Here is a 24,490-nt window from a genome sequence, read left to right on the forward strand (position 1 = left end):
CCTTCCATGGCCACCATGGGCTCAAAGCAAGAAGAATTCTCTATTCTGACAAAGAGGCAGGGCCCATCAAAGGCATTACGGAATGGAGGGATATCACTGTTCCATTACTGACCCTATTCTCAGGACCGAGTCTCAACTTTAAAACATTCTTCCAGATTTGGATTTGGCAAGTACACAGCCAGGCAATGACTGGCAGATAATTAGGGTTTTGGGGCAGATACTAAAGGAGAAAATTGGAAGTTATATCAGCAAAGTTCCCATGGTGGGTCACCTCAGGAGTAAGAGGCTAACCAATGAGACTACTACTTACACAGGAAACATGCCAGGTCCCAGGTTTGGATAAGGCCACACAGCTGTCAAGTATTCTTCACCAAAGTTTGTATTTTAGAAAGCCATTCTGGGCCAGCAACAGAAAGCAAGGAGAGAGAAAGAGGTCTAGGCAAAAGGTTAGGACCCCTGATCTGTTAATGCCACTATCTAACCAGAGCCTTGGGTACTCCGAGCTTCTTGGAGCACATCTTATTTCTGAGACTAGTGGCTAATGAGGGCATGTCCAGAATTTCAGGACTATAACATAAAGGTAAGAGGGCTTGCTTCTGAAATCTGGTCTCAGCCATGACCAAGTGGGGCACAGCAGTCAGCCTTCTCTCTAGACAAGCAGTAGCTGCAGGAATCACAAGGGCCCATGATGGGTCCAGGCCTGGGGTAGTGATGGCGGTGGTCACATTCTTGTACTTATCAGTACCCCTGGAGCAAAGAAGGGCTCCTTGAGGTGCTTCTATAATTTGGGTTTGCTGCAGGAAGGGAAGAGATGCAACCAGTTGCTTTTCAGAGTAGTCCTGAGAGCTGGAAGCTAGGGAAGCCAAGTTTTGTGCAGGGAACTACAGTTGCTACACAAAGGACTACTTAGTTCAACTCAACCCATGCCCAGGGATGCACAAGCTGCTAAGAGTACAAAGGCCTATTCTTTCAGAGTACTGTTGGTCACTTCTCCACGATCCCAAAGAAAGGAAGGAGTTACATCTGGAAGATTAGCAGATGGACAGGCTTCCCAGTGCATGGAACCCCCATCCTCCTGCTCCTTTTTTTTTTTTCCAGGAAGACTGGATTTTGGAACCGCTCCATATCACTTGATATTTCTGGCAGATACTTGAGGATCCGTGATTGAAGGGAGTGACTCCTACAACTTCATCAGAATCCCAGGCCAAGATACCTTCCCATCGGGGCCCCCAGGTATGTGGGGCATAGGGCAGGGGTTGTACAACCAACCTCCAGAGTGCGCAAACACCCCTGTGTTCTACCCATTGTCACCAAGGAGCCTTGGCAGGGTGCATTCAACAAGAGGAACTGGACTGCTCAGCTACCTAGGGACTTGGAAAGTGTTTAAGGAAGAGAAGCCTGGGACATTCGGTCACTGCTAAGCAAGGGACAGAGCTGTCAGGGCTGAGGCATAATGGAACTGGTCTATATTCCTATATCTCCCTTCTTCCTCCCATGAAAAACAAAACAACAAAACAATGTCTTGCTACGTAGCCCAGACTGTTGGGCTGTTCTGGAACTCCTGATCCTCTTCTTGCCTTAGTATCCCAAATCTGGTATTTCAGGTGTCTGCTGCCATACTCAGCAACATGTGACTCTGTCAAGGAAGTCCAGTGGGATATATCCAACATACTCAGACATGTTAGAAATGTGAAGAGCAACAATGCAGTGAAGAGATGGGGATCAGTTAGTAACATGAAGCTGCTGGGTACCAAGTTTCTCTAGTTCCCAAAGGCAGAGCTAGGTCAGTAAGAATGAGAGTGGGCAGAGCTGTTGGCAGGACAGGGAGTAAAGAATCCTAGCCTCTGGGTAAGCCAGAAAGCAAACATGAGCCCCCATCAATCCTCTGGAGAAGCTGTGTCAGTATGGTCCCAGCAGCCTGGAAGTCACTCATGGCATGAGAGAACTAGAGAACGAACCCACTTCCTTCAGCCAATCTGGGTTGGGGTGGGGAGAGGCAGGGAGGAAAGCTGAGTAGGTGGTAGATGTCTCTGCTTTCCTCCATCCAATTTGGTGAAAGTATCTTCTCCTTAGGAACTGGTTTTGATGTGACAGAGCATGTAGACCAGTGGGGCCTGGGTACAGAGATGAAGAGCCATGATCGCCTTGGAGGGGGACTCGCCATTAGAGGAGACAGAGAAAATGAGGAAAAGCACTTGCTCTTGGAACATTTGTGTCATGCCTGACTTCTATGGGTACCAAAGATCCCAGCATGTGGTCAAGACTACAGAAGCTGCTGCTTGGGTCAGAAGAGGGCTTTCAGGAAGGAGAGGAGAGAAAGAGCTTCAGGTGGCCTGCTATAACAATGGCCATGACACAGACCTACCAATAAGCTGTACATCTTGGGAAGTATTAGTTAGCATACACAATTTTGAAACTACAGGCTGCTTGCTGGTACCTTGGTCAGTTAATGATCATCAATAACCATGTCTACCTAGCAGGCCACCATGGTACATGCTGACAAAAGAAGACAATAGAGGAAGGACCAAGGAGAGTATCTCAGAGTGAAGCCAGGATCCCAAGGTAGTTCTCAAAGGGATCAGTCAGACAGATGTTAAACATCACCTCTCTGAACCACATGGCATCAGTAACCCAGTTCCAGATACTCCCAGCTTGTCTTGAAAAACCTCAGACTTCCTTTTCAATCCCAAATGCCACTGGGGTCTTCCTTAGATCCAAGTCTAGGAGGGTGAGCATCCCTAGGAAAACTCACTTGGGACAGGTGTGCTGGATCAGGCCAGGTAACACCAGGTGCAGCCAGGAGGACAGAAGGTCACTCACACCTGACTGCTCCCCTGCTCCTGACCCTCTGATTCCTTGACATCATCAGAAGCCCCTGGAATCCTTAAATCTGTGTTCTAGGTCAAACTCAGGAGACACACAAAGCACTCCTCCAGACTGTCCGCAGAAGCTTGAAAAGGAGAATTCTTAGTCACCCAGCAGAGAATATCCCTTGACCAGTACTGGCTGACTTCCTCAACAGCCTCACTAGAGATACAGCTGATGTTAAAGGAAGGCAGTTTCCCCAGTGGCCTTGTACTTGCTCAAGCCAGAGGTCCTCACTCCCTCCACCCCGTGCTACAGTCTGTTCCCTTCGACCCCAGATTGACTTCTTCCAAAGATTTGACACACCTGTACTCTTTCAGCCTTATAGGATGATGGGGTTCATCACTGAAAAAACACATGCATGTATATCACCTGGAGTTTTCAGTGCTACACGGATGTGTGAGCGGGCGTGTGTGGTGGTGGTGGGCACCAACCAGTGAAGAATTCTGAAGAATACTCAGCAGCCCTGGAGTCTGCAGAATTGAGTGGACAAGCAGACAGTGCTTCTTGTGGCTCTGGACAACTTACCCACTGATGATCTCCTTGGTCTCTGCCCTGATAAAATGTTCCTTGTCGGGCGTCAGAATGCAGAGGGAGAACTTCTGCCCTGTGCGGGCCTCCCCATCCACCACATCTGTGCACTGGTTCATGTTGATGGTGCCCTGAGGGAGGGTGGTAGGCTGCAAGTACAAAACAAGTCATTCAAAAGAGGTAGTGTCAGGTTCCATAGCCACCAGCAGTCCTTCAGTCTTTGGCTCTCAAGTACTACTTCCTATCCACCAACCCATGGTGGGGGAGTCCAATACCGAGCTGGATTTCACCTCCTACTTGGAGAGCAGTGTCCTGGCTTGCACTGGAGGAGGGGCAGGATGAAGAGAGAATAGCTCAATGAGGACTGTTGGGGAGAACAGGAGGCTAAGATCCTAGTCTCAGATTCAATACCAAGGTGAGTTTTTTTGTTTTGATTTTTGTTTTTTAAGACATAAGGAGGTGAACAGAATAGAGCCACATCCCCGAGCCCTAGCTCTGAGGCTGGGAAATAGACCTAAAGCCCCACACCTAAACCTGCCATGGCTTTAAGGAGCCCTACAGAGACTTCTTGAAGGGCTAGGGATTGACACATGTACACACAGACACACAAATGCACAGTTAAGACACCAAAATAAAGAATAGAAAACTAAAATCAGAAAAGGATGGCGTTGAGAGAATCCCACTGAAGTGAAGGGCTGGTGAGAGGTCTCCATAAAGAAGCCAGAACTGTTAGCCTCACAAGGCCCCCAAATACAGATGCTCTGGGAAGGCAGACAGGGTGCTATGTATCCTATCATGCTCATTTTTTACATTGCCAGATCCTACAGGGAAATACTGTCAGTCTGTTCCAGAAGCCACAGGTGGGTAGGCTTTGGGGCAGACAGCAACTTCTCACCTAATTCCCCAAGGCCTACTACTTGAAGGGCTTCCTTTCTTATCACTAAGTGTATGGAGCAGCAGTTGGTCTGCCTTCCTCTATAGCTCTATGGGATCCATTTTTACCAAGATCCTGCTGACTGAGGCTGAGGGTGGGGCCTTGTCTGAAAGCAGGGAGTAAGGCCTGGTACCCACACTGAGCTCAGAACCACCAACCCATGAGTTACATCCGTCAAGTGTATGTTAGGCAGGCCCTCTCCAGTTAAGACCATCAGAATGATCCAAGAGTTTCTAACTTGCTTGATATAGACTCAGGGAGTGTGTGTGTGTGTGACACACACCATGATGACAGGGATGACACAGTACCAGAATAGAGGGTTCTTGCCCACACAAAGTCCATGATAGCCTTCCCATGGCTGGAAGTTGGACCACCAAACTGGTGAGCCTTTGAGCTCAAGAGCACATACCCCAGCGAAGGGTATATAAAGAGGGCCCAGCCCAGCTCTGTAACAGAGGCAGTCCTGCAATCCCAGCAGGGCTTCTTGGGGACCAGTGGACAGAGACAGTAGTCTAATACCCACTCTTGCCTGGATTCAGAGCCTGGTCTTTCTGGATGGGGAGACCCAGGATAGGGTCTTAATTTTCCTTGCCTCTTCTTTCCAGTGCCAGTCCTTCTAGTCCACGTCAGTTTTAATCACTGGCCCTCTCTAGTATGCTTCATAAACCTGGTTTGGGTGAATTGTCCTCTAAGAATTCTTCATCCCTGCACAAGGCTCACCTTATTTCTGGGACAGAAGAGAAAAAACTAATGCATGGGTATTGGGAGGACAGAATGACAAGCTGTGCAGAGAGCTAGGGGGTGATGAGATAGAAAGAACTGCAAGAGATGCCTCTTCTGCCCTGCTGCTGGAACTCCATTCCAATCCTCGAGATTAAAATACTGACAGTCAAGGCCAGATGTGGTGGTGCACACCTTAATCACAGCACTTGGGAGGCAGAGGCAGGTGGATCTCTGTGAATTCGAGGCTAGCCTGGTCTACAAAGCGACTTTCAGGAAAGCCAGGACTGTTACACAGAGAAATCCTGTCTCAAACAAAACAAAACAACAAAAACACTCCAACAACACAGCAATGGCCATGATGGATTTCAGATCTATGTCAATAGAGTATGAAATATGACAATATATCACGCAAAAGATTAGTTAAGTGGAGATGATAAAACATATCAACAAAAATCTTGTTATTTCTTTCTCAAGGGATTGGCCACAAGGCCATTCAAGGATTCAGTCACCAAACTGCTCAAGTCCCTACAGCCCTACCTTCCCCTCTCGCACAGCAACAGTCTATACTAGACCCTGACTTAGAGCTGAGTATTGCCATGGTCTCACCTTTCAACCTCTCCACCTCCCAGGCCTCAGCTCTACTTCCTTTAGAAAGGGTTACAAAATGGTCCATAGGAGGCAAAGTCAGTCAGGTAGGCACGTAAATCGGCACACATCTGTAATCCCAGCACCTGGGAGGCAGAGGCAAGAGGACTGATGAAAGTCTAAGGACAATCAGGCTAGCCAGGGCTGGAAGAGTGACATAAACTAGAATAGGACAGGAGGAAATTAGCATTCACTTTTAACTAGTGTCTTTGATGCCCCCCACTGCCCCCTTATCAGAAGGCGGGGGGAATTACTGGATCCTGACACACATACAACTAGGAACAATCAGAGAATACTATAGAAGGAAGGGGTAGCTATGGTTCTAGAACCCAATCCACTCACAGGGCTTGCAATGAGATGTGAAGAAACGGTTCCTAAATTAAATTCTCTTATTTATAGCTAATTTCTTTTTAATGGAGCTTTACTAAAAATTAATTTCTAGCACACAACTTACCTGTTTACGGAGTATAGTTCAATGACTATTCAGCATCTACAGAACTGTACAATACTCACCCCTACAAACCTCAGGTCACTAACCATCATTTCCTCCTGTCTCCCTCCAACTTCTCTGCCTCTGAAGAGTTATTCCTCCAATATTTTATACAAACAGAACCACATGGTGTGCAACCCTTTGTGTCTGGAAGCTCCTTCCTTACCCACACTCTGAAGGTAACCTTTCTGCCCAGGCTGAACAGTCATCTACCATGTAGATGGACCCCATTTTGCTTTTTCACTTTATCACTGATAGAAACCCGGGTTGTTTCCATTTGGGACTGCTGTGAACAATATTGCTGAACACTCATGTTCACATGTTTGAATGACCACATACTTTTACTGCGCTCATGTAGATAGCTAAATGTAGAATTGCTTGGTCAAATGGAAACTGTATGTTTAACTCTTTCAAATGCAACAGACTATTTTCTGAAGTGGCTGAATCACTTGACTATCAGCTGTGAAAGGCTCTGGAACTATTCAAACAAACAAAAACCTCCCCTCTAACCCCTTGGATGTAGTGTGCCACAGTATGTATGGTGTCAGCCCTTACCTTTCACTTGTTTGAGACTGGTCTCTTTATTGTTTACCACTGCATGAACAAGGAAGCTGACACTCAAGTTTTTAGGGATTCCTATGTTCCACTTCCCATTTCATCCTTAGAGTGAGGCTATATACTGACACGATCAGTTCAATGTGGATCTGGGGAACTGAACTCAAGCCCTCACACTTGTGGGGAAAGTGCTCTATCCACTGGACCATCTACCTCACTCTACATTAACTTCCCCCACTTTAACTGGCCTTCTTTTTAATGGGAGTAGCATGAATGGCAGCCTAATAGAGATATTACGAAAACTACTTTTTTCAAGTTTTTACATTTATTTATTTAGTATGTGTGTGCGTGCACACAGTACATGTGTGGAGGCCAGAGAACAAGCTTCAGGAGTTGGTTCTTCCCTTCTACCGTGTGATCCTTGGGACTGAATTCAGGTTTACCTCATTTGAGCCAACATGTGACTCTCACTTTTATTTTTAAAATTAGTTTACAAAATAATAGGTTTCCATCTGGGGTTTTGACACCTAGTTCATTTTTATCGACTCTCACCCCCCACACTTTCCCCCTCTCCCTGCCTCACTCACCACTGTGCCTGTCTGGCCTCAGTATTAATCCTTCTACTTTGCTCTATTGTTTCTCTCATTCCTCCCTCTTAGAGACTCTCTCTTTCCCCTAGTCTTTGCCCACATGTCTCCTACATGACCATGCATATTTAACAGCCGGAGCTAGGATCTGTACATAGGAGATAATCTTGTGGGACTGTCTTTTTGAGCAGGGATTACCTCACTTAAGCAATGTTTTTTGGTTCCATCCATTTTCCTGAAAATTTCATAATCTTATTTTTCTTATTACTCAATAAAATTCTATTGTATACATGTATCACAACTATTCTGAGACTCCATCTTACTCTTGTAAGAATGGTAACCAAGAAAATGACAGTAAGTACTGGTGAGAATCTGGAGAAGGAGGGACTCTTAATTCAGTGATGGGAGTGTGAGTGAGTGCAGCCACTACAGAAATGTGGAGGCTTCTAAAAAAAAACAAAAAAACAAAAACAAAAACAAAAACTAAACCACAGAACTCCCTTATGATCAGCTATCCCACTCAGAGGCTAGAGAGGTGCCCAAAGAATGTCTTTTTCTACAGAGACATCTGTATGCTCACATCTATCCCTGCTCCTTTTACACTAGCAAGGAGAGAAAACTGGCCCTAACTTTTTGTTTTGTTTTGTTTTGTTTTTTTGAGACAGGATTTCTCTGTGCAGTTCTGGAAGTCCTGGAACTCACTCTGTAGAGCAGGCTGGTCTTGAAATCACAGAGATCTGCCTGTCTCTGCCTACTGTGTGCTGGGATTAAAGGCGAGCACCACAACCGCCCAGCTGGCCTTAACTTTTATAACTATATTTATCAGGTAGTTTTAACCACTGCTGTTGGGCAGTAGGTCAGGTAAGAAAACTGCTCTCTGCAACTCCACACTGTCACTAGAAGGAAGGAGCAATCACCAGAGTCACAGCAGCACTGGAGAAGTACTACTCACCCTACTCACAAACTTGTTCAAGCCCTACCCCATCCTCTTGCTGAAAACTGCTACGGCCCAAAGATGCAAGAAGCTCCACTGCCGCCACCTTACAGACAGGGAGGAAGGACACTACAAAGTTAATATACTAGGAAGTAGCTTTGCAGGAGTGGAATCCAAGTTCCAAAAGCAAGGGCATGTATTTATGCTGTAACCCAAATTCTGGGGGGGGGGGGGGTCAGCCTTAGGTGCTGCTGCCAAGAAGCCAGCCCCAATAACCTCCCTGCCACACAGTGGGAATCAAAGTTCAACACTTGGCAGAGGTTAGCAACTCAGGTCTCTGATTTTCTTGTTTAAAAAACAAAACAAAACCCCCACAAACCAGATATGTCATTTGACATCCAGTGCTTCTTCTATGCTACAGTTATAGGCTCAGTCTCAACCTGGCCCTCTAGCTATCTGGGGTCTCCAGTTCTCTTCTGATTCCCATATGCCAGATCTAGGACAGCAGAGCTATTATAAGCTGATGATCATGTAAGAAGGAAGGTAGCAAACTGGAGGTGGTGGAGATGGGACAAGGGCTTCTCATCAGAGATGGGACAGAACACACTCTGAGAATTTAGTCCTATTCTTTGTCCTCTGTCAGCTGGCCCTGGTATGTACTGCATCCAGGAAAACTGTCAGAGGCCAAGGCGACTCTCCTGGGTTAGGATAACTTTGCTACAGCAGTTTTACTACTTGAGAATCTTCCATTACATCCTGGCAGGTATACTTTTGGAAAAAGCACCCCCAAACTCTTGATCCCCTTGCCTCTTTTGTCGGACTGCTGAGATTACAGATGTATGCACCACACCTGGCCCACCCTGTTTATTATTGACCCTAGAGAGTTTAGGAGAGTAAGGCAAGAAAATGGGATGAGCGGGCTGTAAAGTGAGGCTGATGAGAGCCCCCACTTTAAAAAAAAAAACAAAAAACAAAAACAGCAGCTGTTATTATGGAACCACAAGTGGCTCAGAGGACACTTTGTGAGAATCATCCTTCACTCAGATAGGAAACAATCCCACAGAAACCAAGACTTCCTCTGGCATGGAGTACTGCTTTCTAAATCTAAAATCTGAAAGGGTCTGTTACAATGAAGCTTGACTCTGCCCACTACTGGAGGTCCCGGATGGGTTTTTTTTTCCTTTTCTATTTTTTAATGATTTATTTTTATTTTATGTGCACTGGTGTTTTGCCTGTTTGTATATCTGTGTAAGAACGTTGGATCTCCTGGAACCGGAATTACAGTCAGTTGTGAGCTGCCGTGTAGATCCTGAGAATTAAAACCCAATCCTCTGGAAGAACAGCCAGTATTCTTAACCATTGAGCCATCTCTCCAATTCCCAGGATTGCTCAGTAAGGATGGGTCTTTCAAAAACACCTGACTGAGACCCACTGAAAACAATACTTTTACTTAGTGTTGGGCATACATACTACATTCAACTCGCAATGAGATATTACAAATCAATATTTTATTTTTACTTTACAATTTTGGAGGTCAGAGAACAACTTATGGGAATCAGTTCTCTCCTTCCACGATGTGGATCCTGGGGAAAGAACTCAGGCTGTGAGGCACCATCCACTGAGAGATCTTTAAACACAAAGGTCTGAAGACTTTATCAGGTGGTACAGAAATAACCCGGCTTCCCAGGGAGCACTGTTAGGCTATCTAAATTTATTTTGCAAGAATAAAAGAATAGAACATGGACCTCTGTTACACACTGTCAAGTCCAAGAAGCTCCTTCTCACATCTGCTGTGGCAGCCCCATCTGATTGGAGTTGCTGGTGAGACAGTAAGACACTCAGGTCCTATTAAGTAGCCAATTGATCGATCTTCCCTTAGGAAGCCTGCCCCACCCAGCCAAGGCCCACTTTACTCCTAAAGCCCAGGCTAGAGGAACTGACAGCTTCTTCACCCACCTGACCACCTCCACAAGAACCAAGTGCCTGCTATTACCATATACGACAACAGCTCACCACATAAGAGCAAAAATGGCTTTGATGTGGCGGCATAGGCCTGTTATCTTAGACAGCTGAAGCAAAATAACAGAAAATTCAAGGCCAAGCAAGTCACTAAGACCTGTCAAAACAAATAGCAACAATAAAAAAATATACTACACCATCCATGGAAGGCAAGGATAGGAGGATCATGAGTTTACAGGTAGTTTGGGCAAGATGTCAAGACCTTGTCTTCAAAGGCAGAGGGAAAATGCAAAAACAATCATCCTTTTAAAAGACCAAAGGCAAAAGCTTCATATATTGGACTTAACAACTTCTTAGATGTGATACCAAAGCACAGACAAAAAGACAAAAACAAAACAAAACAAAAAACTCTCCCAAAAACCCAACAACAACAACAACAACAACAAAATCCCATAAAACGGACTTCATCAAAATTAAACGAACAAAAATCCAAAACCTTCAAAAGGGCAACTAAGAAAGAGGGAAGAAACACTTGTAAATGACACAGCTGCCAAAGGTCAAACATTCAGGATATATGAAGAACTAAAAGCCATGAGCAAAAACATAACAGCTAAAAACTGGGCAGATTTGAAAAGCCATTTTTCTGAAGACATGTGCCTGATAAGCCCATGAAAATATGTTCAACATCATGAGTCATTAAGGAAATACAAATAAAATCTCCAGCAGAAGATCACAACATACTAGGAAGACAACAGAAAAAAGGGGGGGAGGGATGATGGGCAAAAACAACAAATGCTGATGAGGATATAGAAAACTGGAACCTTCTTACCACTTACAGTAATATATAACGGTGCAGTTGTTATGGGAAAGAGTTGTGGAAATTTCTCAATAATTAATTAAGCACAGAGGGCTAAAGAAATCAGGGGCTGGAGAGACAGCTCAGAGGTTAAGAGCACTGGCTGTTTTTTCAGAGGTCCTGTGTTCAATTCCCAGCAACCACGTGGAGGCTTACAACCACCTATAATGAGATCTGTTGCCCTCTTCTGGCATGCAGGCCACTGTATTCATAATAAATAAAAATAATAAAAAAAGAAACTGATTAGTGGTGAATGCTTAACTAACATAAACAAAGCCCTGTACCCCATCCACAGTACCACATAAAGTCAGGCACTGGTGGGACAGGCCTATAATCCAAACACTCCATGTTTCCCACAGCATTATTTACAACAGCAGAGAAGCAGAAGCAATGCTACTGCCCACTGATGAATGAATGGATAAACAAGACGTAGAACATGCATACACAGGAGTATTTAGTTATAAAATGAGGAAATGAGATTAAGTTCTGATGTGTGTTAAAATCGGGATAAATCCTGAGTGAAATCAGCTACTCGCAAAAATGACACACACTGTAATAATACTTAAATAAGGAGCTTACTAAGTTAGATTCACAGAAATTTTAAGTAGAATGGGAATAGCTAAGGGCTAAAGGAGAATAATAGTGTGTTGGTGTTTAATGGTGTCTGTTTCAGTTTGGAAAGAGGTCTGGAGCACATGGCAGTGATGACTGCACAGCAGCTGAATGTACTCAGTGTCGCAGAACCAGCAAGTAAGAACAGCTGAAGTGTTAACTTCTGTGATGCATACTTGAATGAACACACACATTAAGTACGTGCGTGCGCATGCGCACACACACACTCTAGACCAATTCAGAGTCTCCAAATATAAACAACAATAAACACAGTTGGAGTAGAAACAGGCTAAGAAGTGTGCCTTGCTGCTATGGCTAGCACACCCTTATGCAGAAGTGGCAGTTCTGCAGATGGAGCTGGACAGAGCGATGCGAAATCTGGCCAACTCTGGTTTTAGTTCTGGTGGCCTTGCAGAGACCCTTTCAGTAGATTCAGAATACAGGCTGCCACAACTGGGCATGGCATTGTTCTTCCACTCACCCTTACTTCTAGGGGCAGTAGGGGCAGTAGTTTCTGGATTGTAGTAATCCTAGGTCAAACCACACACAAATTTGCCCTATCTGAGGTCTGAACCTTTCAACACAGCCAGGATCACAGAGATCAGCATGTAGCCTATTTCCTGGGGCAAGACGCCAAAGCTCTTAACACAACCTGGAAGACACCCATCTCCTTCCCACCAGCTTCTGGCTGCATAGTCTCTGCATAACCACATAGCCTCTGGCTGCAAAGATAGCCCTTGGCACATGGTATTAAGGAACAGGTTTTGTAAACACGGATTAAATAAATGGTCACCTGTCTGAATGTCATTTGCATTTGCTAGCTAGTGGCCTGTTCCCATGTCACTAATTTCAAAAGGATCCACTGGATGTGATACCAGGAGCCACAATGAAGAGTAAGTCACAGTACCTGCCATAGGTTTCACAGTGCAGAGGGGAAGAGGGCACGCACAGCTGAATTAAGTGTTAAGACAAAGGTGTGAAAACAGCCATGGAGTCAAAGAGGTCAAACATGAGGAAGCCAAAAGTCTTCAGGATGTTAGTGACATAGGGGTTAGATTAGTTTATGAGCGCCTATGAGGTAAGCTCCAAGAGCACAAGAGCAGAGGGACAGATGAGCGAGTACATTCACCAAGAGCCTTTCCAAAAACATGCCGTACCTCCATAACTGTGAAATAGCGTCATCTCCACTACAGGTAAAGAAAGTCACTGGGTGAAGTAAAGCAGTATACCAAGGCTGATGCTGGCAACTAGTGCTAAGAGTACAGCAATGAACTAAACAACAAGAGCTCTGATCTCAGAGGCTGAACTGGGGGATGAGTCAGGCAGATCATGCAGATAGACCAAGTAATGGTAGAGGTTCTACAGGAGAGGGAGGGACAGTCTGGTCTATTACATGTTCTTGGAATAAGCCTCAGAAGCAAGCAGAACAGGGTCAGGAGGGAGCAGCATAAGCTAAAGAGAATGAGCAGTCATAGTAGGACTCTCACCTAAGCTTGAAGAAGCAGGAAGATAGGGAGGTAGGTCATGCAAGTTGTCAAGAACCAGCATACTTCACAAAAATACCAGATGATTCATCCGTCTCAATCCTGCAGCTCTGATATGAAAAGGACTAACAAGGATGGCAGCTCACATCCTGCCCCACTGGAGTACGTGTTTCTCTTGAGCCACCCACAGCCACGTCTCCCATGACAGAAGCAGAAGAGGTCCTAGTATGTGGGTTTCATTTCGGGGTATCCCTCCCTACAGTCTAGGCCCCTGCCCTGCTGCCGATTCTTTAAAGAGCCTCTTTTTCTAGCCTATGCTAGAAGCTGCATCTAGAGCAACCTCTTTCTTCTGAATCTCTGGTACTGCTTTTTTTCTTTTTATTATGTTTTAACTTTTAAAAGTTATAATGATAATATAGATTTTCTACATACTCATTACCCAGGTGACTCTTATCAACAACTTTCACCAGGGCGGTGCATTTGTTGCAAGTAGTCAACCAATACTGAAACCAAATCAATAGACACTCATGCTACTTGAGTCTTCTGAGTTTTCTCCTAGTGTTCTTTTTCTGTTCTAAGACCATAGCATACCATATTGTCATGGAACCTTAGGTTTCTATCGGTTGTGATAGGTTTCTCAAACGTTCCTTATTTTTTTATGATCTTGACAGTTTTAGGAAGTGTTAGCCATATATTTTTTTTTTAGAATATGCCTTAATTTGGGTATATCTGTTGTTCTCACGGCTAGACTATAGTTCTGGATCTTAAGAAGGAAAGCCACCGAGGTAAAGCAGGGTATGTCTTGTGGTAAACTATTGCCAGGATCTGGAAGAAAATCACTACATTGTCTGCTTGGTGAGGAGGGGGAGTGATGATGCTCCCTATAAGAGGAGAAATGTGCATGGGTTATTTGAAATTCTTTTGCACAGTTTTCCTCCTTCTTTTTCCCTATTTATTTATCAACCATTAATTTATATCTGCATGGACTTACAGATATTTAACTTACACTCTGGATTAAAATAAATGCTAAATTACTTATTTTGTTGCTCACATTATCCAGCTTTGGCTACAGGAGCTTTTCCAGTGGCTCCTTTGTGGTACTAGAGCACTTCCTCATTCTGAAGGACAAGGTGCTCCAGGCTGATGTAGGACAACCTCTGCCCAGCTCTAGATCAGCCCCTTATCCAGAGCCAGGGGTCTATCCTGGAGAAAGACATTAAAAACCCCAGGCAAGTGGTGGGTATTCTCATTGCTCATAGGGTATCCAAGCTTTTAGGCTTCTTAGCTGCCCATGAAGGAAATGTACATGCTGCTAGAATCCGAGCACAATCCCATCTGCCACTCTGTGTCTTTGCTGATGTTTGTGTCTGGCTAAGCACACTGAGCTCTTCAATACTACACTACCACTACATGGCCTACTCTTTCCTTTGGGCTCCAACACTACTTCTCACCAACTACTATCCAGTTACTTATTAAACGGTTCAGGACCAGTCTGTGTGCACTGAGATGGACCTCTCTAAGAAAGAATTATGCGCCACAGGTATCACACTCCTGTCTTGGAGCTTCCAGGTACCCTCCTAGTTATATCACCATCCAGAATCGCCTTCAGTGGACTACCAAAGAGCCTGCACCTGTCCCTATATGTCTAAGAGTTCAAAGGAGCATGGGAGTATCACTGGGTAAAAAAATGTGATACCTTTTAGTATGAGTTTCTGAGACCTTTCCAAGATATATGGAAGACAAAAATGGAGAGCAGCATGAGAGATGAATTAGTGAGTTCTATTACTGTGACAAAATACCTGAGAAAATCTACTTGAAGGAGGAAATTTTAATTTTGATACATGGGTCACAAATTCAAGGGTTTCAAAATATATGGTCTGCTGGCTTGATTGCCTGAAGTGAGGCAAAAAACATCATGATGCATGGAAAGAGGAAATGAACTGGGGGGTGGGGGGAAGCAAAGGACCTGCTCCCTTTACCTAGATCCTGCATTTTTGAAGTTTCTATCAACTCTAAGAGACTATCAAATTCTGAACTTAGTAATAAGTAAGCCCTTGCTATCAACCAAGCACTTAGCACATGGTCTTGGTGAAGCAGTTCAGATTCAGACCAACTGTGCAGTCTCAAGATTAGGATAGGTATGAGGGAGAACTGATTGGAGGGAGGCAGAGGCTGGCTGGCATCCCAAGCTTAAAGAAGATGGTTTACTAAGTCAAGTTATATGCACATGGCTCAGCATTTGATGAATGACAGAATCAGCCAGAAATAAAAACAGAAACCTCATGCTCAGAGACTGCTTCCCATTTCCTGGGTTAGGACTGGGTCATCAGGAGGGTAAAAGCTTCCTATGGTGCCTCTGAAACCCAGCTGAGGCTGGAGCCACTGCCTCAGAACTTTTGAGACACTGGCCTCAACTTGCTACCACAGCAGGCTCTTTCTTAGGCTGGTCATCCAGCTGTTTAGAGTCACTCACATCTTTTGTCTGGGCCCAAGATGACCTGACAAAAACAAACATGGGTTGAAAATTTGAGACAGAACACAGCTGCACAGAGCTGACAGGTTGCGGATAATGAAATGGCTTCACAAAGATCTTGGACCAGCAACCCTAAAGCACCTGCCAGTCACAACAACAAATGAAGCTTGAACCTAAGGAATGGGGGAGAAAGGGATACAGGTACAGTATCTTTCTTGAAGAAGGCATGACACCACTTAGTGAAGAACCAGTAAAACAGAGAGAGGCAACAGGTGTATCAGGCAACTGTTCCATCGATATGACAGCAGCCCCTTTCAAAGACGTGTGACAGAAGTGACGTGGACAGAACTGTGTGTGATGAGAGGGGACAAAGTCTGGAAATAGTGTTCCTTTGCCAGCCCCTTAGTAACAAGGATACCTAACTGAAGACTAGGCTCTGAACTGGAGCCTTAGGTTCTGCTTGGTGCAAGAATCTGGTTGACATAGATCATTTGTAGACTGGTACACCTAGCTCACAAAAACTCCTTCCTGCCAACCACTAGAGATCATGCGCCACACTTTGACATTAGGGGACAACCTCAGAGCAGGCTTAGCTGGATCCATATAAGCTAAAAGCTCAAAGGAAGTCAAATACCCTTTGAAAATTCCCCAAATTTCAAAGTAACTAGAAAGCAAGAAACTCAAGCTCAAGCTCAAAATACACCAGAAATCATAGGCCTTTTAGGCCCAACCTGGTCAAACACACAAAGAAGACAGAGGGCCTAGGCAGCAAGTTCATCAGAACACAGTCAGGCTGTGATCCTTTAGCTCTGTCCTTTGCCCATTCTAGGGAAACTTGATATGAAACTCACATCCTCGCACCCTCGTACTTTCTCAGTGAACAATGGAATGTTGAGTACCTGTACTGTATCCAGACTGGCAGGGGCTAAGGAACATGACACTAGAACACTGCCCCACCTCGATAAACCACCTGGAGGAGATACCAGATTTGCAGCTTAGGTACTGGCTCTTTAGGCCTGTTCTGCTGGAAATGTCACTTAGTGCCTAATGGTGAGTGCACTTTTTTCAATGTATCAATTCAGTAAGTGTTTCTAGGCTAAGAGCAGTTGTGCACATCTGTCATTCAGGTGTGGGAGGCTGAGGTAGGACTGTTGAGTTCAAGGTTACACAGTGAGACTGTCACAAAATTTTAAATAATAAAAAGACTGGCAGGGCATGTGGCTTTGCCTAGTGTATTTATTGCCCTGAGTTTAATCTTCAGCACTGTAAAAGTAAATGAATGAATGAACGAATAAAAACATTTCTAAGAGTTTGTTTTGTTTTATTTTTCAAGACAGGGTTTCTCTGTATAACAGTCCTGGCTGTCCTAGAATTTACTTTGTAGACCAAGTTGGCCTTGAACTCACAAAGATCTGACTGCCTCTGCCTCCCAAGTGCTGGTATTAAAGATGTGTGCCACCACAGCTTGGCTTGCGTTAGAATTCTTTTTACTTATTTCTTTTTTTGAGAGGGGAGCGTTTGAGACAGGGTTTCTCTGTAGCTTTGGAGCCTGTCCTGGAAACTAGCTCTGTAGACCAGGCTGGCCTTGAACGCACAGAGATCCACCTGCCTCTGCCTTCCAAGTGCTGGGATCAAAGGTGTGTGCCTTTACAGAATATTTAAGGTACAACAAATGCTGTATGACTATCAGACAAATAAATAAATAATACAGTCTTCAATAGCATGCTAGGTTTCCTCAAGAAGAAACAGGCTCACAGTGGTTAAAAAGCTTGCTCAGCCACCAGGAAAATGTAAATGAGAACTACAGTGAGAACTGACACAGGCCAAACACATTTGACAAGGATATGCCCAGACAAGACCCTCATACTTTGCTGGTCAGAATGAGAACTGAGGTAGCCACTGTGAGAAAGTGTAGTGGCTCCTCCAAAGGCTAATTACCAATGACCCTATGACCCAGCAGCACTACTGTTAAACATACATTCAATAAAACAGAAAAACATGTCCACACAGAAATCTGTAATGTGACTGCTCCCAATAGCCTGATTTATAGGTAGGTGCCCAAGGGTGGGATCACAGATATCCATCAACAGATGGCTAGATAAGCAAAATATGGGACATCTACACAATGGACTATTTTTCAGCATTAAAAATAAGTTTTAGCTGGGTGTGGTAACACATGCCTTTAATTGCTGCATTTGGAAGGCAGAAGCAGATGGAGCTGTAGACCAACCTGCTCTACAGATTGAGATCCAGGTTAGCCAGATTAGAGGGAGAGAGGGAGAGAGAGAGAAAGCTGGTACTGAGGGAGAACAGGGAGTTGAATTACTAAAAGGCACAGGGTTTTCTTTGTAATGATGAAATATTTTTAAATTGGCCACAATGACAGTTACAAACATACTACTTGTACACATACTAAATATACTAAAAAATCTTGTGTTTGTTTTAAACCCATTTAAAGTTGTGTGAATCAAATTTCAAGAAATTACAAAAAAAAACAAAAAAACAACAAAAAACACCCAAAACCCCTTTTACCACCCAAGTCATACACAGAGCAAAGTGCTGAGTTGGGCCGTGTGGTGAAAGCCCTATCTGCCTGCTAGACTGCCGCTACCTCTCCTCATCCCTCAGGAACCAGGTATGGTGGTTTTCATGTCTCTGATATGTCCATGATCAGAAGGTAAAAGAATTTGCACAGCCTGTGCCAAAACAATGCTTGCTTGCTTGCTTGAATTCTAATGCTTGCCAGCTACTCTTGTGTACCTATGTGTCTGCCCACTGTATTGCACTGTATTAGCAGTGGAGCTCCCAGTCTGACTTGATGGGTCAGTGCAACTTCACTACTTCACACCAGCCTACAGGTTTTATGAAGGCACTCCTCCTACAGGTGGAACCTTGGACCCATTTTCTCCTCTGTGAAAGTATAATTTTGCTCCCATTTAGGTAAGGAGGTATTGAGGAACACACACACACACACACACACACACACACACACACACATACACACACGAGAGAGAGAGAGAGAGAGAGAGAGAGAGAGAGAGAGAGCGCTCTCATCAGGGACATACAGGTGGCAATTCCCACTACCTTATTCCACAGACAGACCATATGATTCTGACGCTGGACCTACCCCCAACTTCTTTCTAAGTTCTTGTCTCCCCTAATCCAATCTACCTGTGGCTCTCTAAAGCAGTGCACACCTCCATAGTGCCATCTCAGCCAGGCTGCACCTGGTACCTAATACAATGGCTGTAAGGCTTTCTTTCCTTCTATATGTATCCCATTTCCCAACAGAGTCAGCTACTCCTGGCGGTAGGAGAAGGTCCTCCTGCTTGCTAGGTCCTTTCTGAAGAGCTGAAACTCAGCAGATGCTTAGACCTCTGAATAAATAACAGAAAAGAGCCTTTCCACTCTAGAAGTCAAGGCCCTGGGTGCTCCTTTCACAGATCTGTGAGAATGCATGCCACACACAAATGGCTAAAAACAACACATCAGACAGAAAGGTCCATTGGAAACCACTTAAAGGACAGAGATATGAAGGGGATGGAGAAGGACAGCAAAGACCTATGTTTCATGAAAAACTGGTCTGTTGTGGTACAGTATGAACTTCAATATTTCTATGCAAAAAGAGAAGGCTAGGTTGAGGATGAAGGCAGGAAAAAAGGGTAATAACCCCCTGCAAATCTTTGATTAGGTAGCTTACAGGTTCCCATAACCATATGCAGAGCACCCAAATACCCATGAGTGACTGCACCACAGCCTGAGCATCTTTCTAAGCAGTGTTTAGGGGGCAGGACTTCTGTGGCCAGGGCTCAGGACAGGGAAGGGTCAAGTGATAAGCTACCAGGTATATAAGCTAGTGAAACCAGCAAGACAACACCAAGTGTGGTCTCCTTAGTACCACACTAGTGGGATTAATGAGGCATCAATTACAATCTCCTTCCTGGCTCCACATTAGTAAGACTAGAGAGGCAAGAACACACAAAGATCTCCTCTCTAGCATTATACTTGCCAGCAATTTTATCCCAGGTTTCTTTCAAAAGTGTATCCAGTCTACCCTTAAAGACCAGGGCCAGGCAAGACAGTGATTTAGCCCACAACTACCTGAAGTAAATGACCAATTCATAGCCCGTAATCTGTTCCATCATACCCCCCTTCAGGGAGATAATACCTGAGAGGTGGAAAAAGTGTTCAGGCTATATCTGGAGGTAACATGCCAGGTCTCCTACCCTGTGAACAGCTGAGTTATTGACATGTACCACTGCAACTACATCTGCTCAATACACAGTATCAATTCAGACACAGATAATGGGCATGGCCACAAGAAGAAATAATAAAGGAAGCTCAAGTACAGAGTAGCCAGCTGGACTGAGGAAGGCTGGAAGAAGAGTTGTATCCAACTGTTAGTCCAGAATAGCCCACCACAAAGGGAACTAGGTATCCACCCCAATGTGGCCGATAGGTCTAAACACTCTGAAATGAAAACAGAGTCCTCTGGAATAAGTGCATATTCCAGGGTCAATTACAGGGCTACATGGCCTAAAAGGGGGGTTGAACTACCATAAGCTGCAGAAGTCAGGTTCTAGAAGCTAAAATTCTCTTCAGTCTTTGATTCTTCAAATCCTATAATCGGTACTCTACTCTTAAGAAATAATATAAACAAATAGGGAGCTATATGCATAACTGGAGTCCTTGCTGTTACCTACACTACTGTCAAATATTTCTGAAGATTTTTATCCTTTAAATAAATGAACAGTATTTTTAGTTAGATGTAACATTGCTGAACCCTTAAACTATATCCTCAGCAGTGAGCAGGTGTTCTTGAACTCCAGGCAAGGGAAGAAACTACCTTGCAAGGGACAAAGGCTTTCTTTTTGTCCAATGGCCAAGTAAGCATAGAAAGCAGGACACCCTGATGGTATCCTTGTCTTCTCCCTGTTTCTTCAGATGAATGTTCAAAAACAGGAACCAGGGCTCTGCTGCGTTCTGGTTTTCTGTCCACACTCTCATCTGCTCTCTTTACAGTCTTCCCAGTGCAGACGAGAAAAGACGGGTGTAGTGAGTTACAGAGGCACCTCAGGGTGAGCTGACAGCAAGCAACTGGAACTTAACCCCTACACATCAACTCATCTATTTTCTGACGACTACCTGAAGGCAAACTAATTCAACTTATTTTGTTTTGGTTGACTCCACAAGTAGAGAAAGCCCAGCCTAGAGTAAACAAGAAGACTGTTCTCCTGTCCCAGGTCCCTGTGGTCTCCAAGACCTCTTCCTCCAGCCAAACTGGCTTAGGAGTTTGAAGATGCCAGCAAGACACTCTGGGCAACCTAGATCTGAAGTCTGAATCCTTTTGGAATGGGAGACGCTGATTTCCACGGTCACCCATGTCTGTATCCACTTATTGGTCCCCTGCCAGGACCTTTAAGTGCCTAGGAAGAATCAACCCACAGCTACTAAGAACCAACCAGAGAGGGCACACTGCCCTAAGGATAAGTGTCTACGCTGATCTCTACTACTGTGACAAGCTGGCACAGGACAGAAATGTGACACCTGCAAGAATTTTCCTTTTGATTTGACTGAAAAACTGAACCAAAGACCAAACAGCAGCAGACTTTCTGGATAATTGATCTTCTCTTATTTTCATGTCTTAAAAACGTGTATGATAAATACCTTGACTTTATAATTGGGCAAAATGACAAAAAGTTTTTTGTGCTTGTCCTCCAATACACAACTACTCCAAATCCAATAGTTTGTCTTTTTTTTCCCCTTAAATGCCCTACATTTTAGAGGGTTTGCTTTGCTTCACTTTGCAAAAGCTAAGTAGGAATATTTAAAGCTAAAAAAATAAAAAAAGCAGAAGCAGAGGAAAGGGAAACAATTTTTCTTATTCTTTAAAAAGAAACATATGGTAGCTTGCTGAGTGCATTTGGGGATGTCTTATTCTCCTCTTCACCCCAAATCTCTGCTGGATCCTGAGGGTCTGGCCTGCAAGGAAAAGGGAGAGCAGCCAGTAGTTTTCAACTAGCAGCTGAATACAGCTCTTCCGAGTTCCCATGTGCAGAGCTCCCACATGCAGTGCTGTGCTTCTAACACGACTATTTTTAGATTCTAAATGGGTTGAAAATGAAAAGAAATGCTGCACAGTCACCTTACTGGGAAGCTCCTTTGCCCTGCTCTTATTGTAGTGCCTCCCTGTACAGCCCCTCTGAGGGGAAGAGAGCAGACCCAGCAGACCCTTGTGCTTTCTTCCTCCCCTGGGCCCTTCTTCCGCTGTGCTTCTGGAGAATCTGTGGGCCTCACCCACTTGTCTGTCTCATAAAGAGCTGGGAAACATGGAGATAAATAAAGCCTCAATTAGGCAGGAGGCCAATGCTAGGAGATGGGGGTTGGGAAGAGCAGTGTCTGAAGCTCTATCCCAATCCAGAAATGCCTGAGAAAGCGCCCAGGGCCACAAGCAGCTTTGAGGTTGGACGCTTCCCACAGCCCCCTTTGGCCTGTGCTGACCAGGCGTGGCCAGAGGCTGGGGCCACGCCATTCCCACATACAGCTCTTCTAGGCAGCCTGGACTGGTGCAGAGGCCCTAGCTCTCTTCACCATCCCACATATATAAGAAGGAAGGAGTCTGGGCTCTTGGCTTCTCCATTCCTTTCCCAGAGAAGGGACTATAGAGTGTGGACTTGTCCCCAGCAGGGATGGCTTCAGAAGCTGTGGCAGCCCTTCAGGCCCAACAAAGGCAATTCTTTTCCTTTCAACTTTGGAAACGCAGTGTTCTTATTTATTCCTTTCTGAGCTTGGAAAGAACAATGAGAAGGAGATCTTGTTTCTTCCCCTGTCTTGGGTGGGGGGAGAGCAGCAGTACACGGGGGAGGAGACTGGGCCAGCAGAAGCTCACAGATATTTTTAGAGACATGGGAATTAAGTAAGCAGGGACCTTCTGTGGCCTGAAACAGTTTTGTTTCCATCCTAATTCCAAAAGGCAAATGGGTGGTGGAGAAGTCAGTGGCTGAAGGAGGAGGAGACAGGAAGATTCTGAAGGGTAAGAGATGGAGTGTCACTTGTGCTGGCCTACTCTATTTCCCTTTACCAACAGATGGTGACTAGCCTGTGTGCCTGCACCCAGCTCCCCCTTTTTCAGCCTCAGAGCAAGGGGCAGGGTTGAAGACCTTTTGAGGTACACTGCTGATTCTGATAGTGGGAGAGAGGCCAGATCCAAAATAAGATTTTTCAGTTATCTGCAGGCTTCTACTATCTCAGTTCTTGAAGATCACAAACATAGTACTCAATCTTTTGGAGGCTTTACTCAAAAAAGCCTCTCACAATAGCCTGGGGTAGTGACACCTAAGTTTGGGATAGGATAGAGAGAAATGGAAAAGGGTGAAGCCAGGGAAATCCAGTCAGTCAGCTGACACATGTCATGCTACTGGAGTTCAAAAATGCTCATCTCTATACCAGCATCCCTATATCCAATAACGGTCTCTGAGGCATATATATAACTAACTAATTAATTAATTAAAAAACACAAAAAATTGAAATCATGATCAAAGAAGGATGAAACTGAAAACTGCTGAATAGAAATTTTTCTTTAAAAATAACCACATTATATACTTAACAAATCTTACTTTTTTAGCCTTAGGAAAAGTATACTACTACATGTACCCTAACAGTTTACACAAACTATTGAACTGACTGTTACCTCCAGATGACAAGCAATTTTTGTTTTCTGCTTCCCAAAATTTCACATGAACTGATCTTACTTCTGTCCCCAGGGGAAGCCCTACTTCTCTAGCCTCACTGCTCTGGCAGTACCACCTTCTGCATGCAACACTGGTCCTGCTGAGAAACCTGCATCTTCACAGCCCAGACTATTTTTCATCTGTTCCTACCTGGGATGCTGCTGAGCTTATTAGCTGTGTGACTGGCTCCGGTCACAGGTAAAGAGGGCAAGTGTATCTTCCCTACCCACCTCTCACAGCTCACACATCTCAAGGCAGCTGACTGTTTTTCTGGCTAGACTGAGTTCCTGGAAAGCAAGGACCCCTTTTCCATCTTTTAAGCTTCAAGGCACACAGCAAAGCAGAACCATATGAAGGAACAAGTCCGATGGTTTCCCAAGGCTATAGACAGAGCCTTCAGGAAAACAGGGGAGAAGAAAAGGACACCAGTGCTCCATGGCCCTGGAATGAGGACAGGTCTAAGCCTCAGGTCTCTGCTGTTATTTCTCAAAGTTATTGGAGTACCAGTAGCAGAACCTGTCCAGGCCACCACAAGGGTATTATTGTTGGTCCCAAGTAGGTGAATAGGCCTTTTAGTAAAGGGCTCATTCATTAGAAGAGATTAGATAAACTCCCTCCTCTAACAGCAAGTAACCCCTGGGCTTCTAACCAGGAGGGCTTGCAATTTCAACTGTTGATGAAAAGGGCAAGTAACAAAAGGTGTACTTAATTCAGGATGCAAAAACAGCAGAAGTCACTGGGGCTGGAGTGGTGAATTTGCACTCACACATACTAACATGCCCTACCAAGAACACAGACAGAGCTACACAGACCCACAGCAATAACATGACCCTTACAGAACCAAACAAGGACGGGGACTGCAGTATGGCACAGACAGTGGAGTAGTCGATCATGATGGCTCACTCATTGTGGGAGACCAGCATGTACCAATAGCATGCAGACTGTTCCTGACACACACGGAAAGACTCCAGTCACTCATAGCTGATGTAAAAGCTTTGTTAATTTCCTACTGAAAAACCTTATAAAAATGGTCCTCAAGGTATCAACTCTAAAGGACAAACAATGAAGGAGGACAACAGCAGACATGAGATATCAGTTAAGACTTTGGAACA

The 24,490-nt window shown here is 44.6% G+C and overlaps 1 protein-coding gene across 9 annotated transcripts in view; it reads right to left on the reverse strand.

Annotated features, from left to right (window-relative positions):
- The window catches only part of Mprip (myosin phosphatase Rho interacting protein), a 124,895-nt gene that overhangs the window by 49,018 nt on the left and 51,387 nt on the right, over nucleotides 1–24,490 (reverse strand). For all 9 annotated transcript variants that reach the window (XM_085695003.2, XM_048448065.3, XM_048448066.3 and 6 more), the window contains exon 4: nucleotides 3,394–3,545. In XM_085695003.2, the coding sequence (XP_085551129.1) occupies nucleotides 3,394–3,545 (152 nt within the window). The remainder of the gene's footprint in view (nucleotides 1–3,393; nucleotides 3,546–24,490) is intronic.

The sequence above is a fragment of the Myodes glareolus genome, chromosome 9, assembly GCF_982192425.1.
Source record: "Myodes glareolus chromosome 9, mMyoGla1.1, whole genome shotgun sequence".
NCBI classification, from domain to species: Eukaryota; Metazoa; Chordata; class Mammalia; order Rodentia; family Cricetidae; genus Myodes; species Myodes glareolus.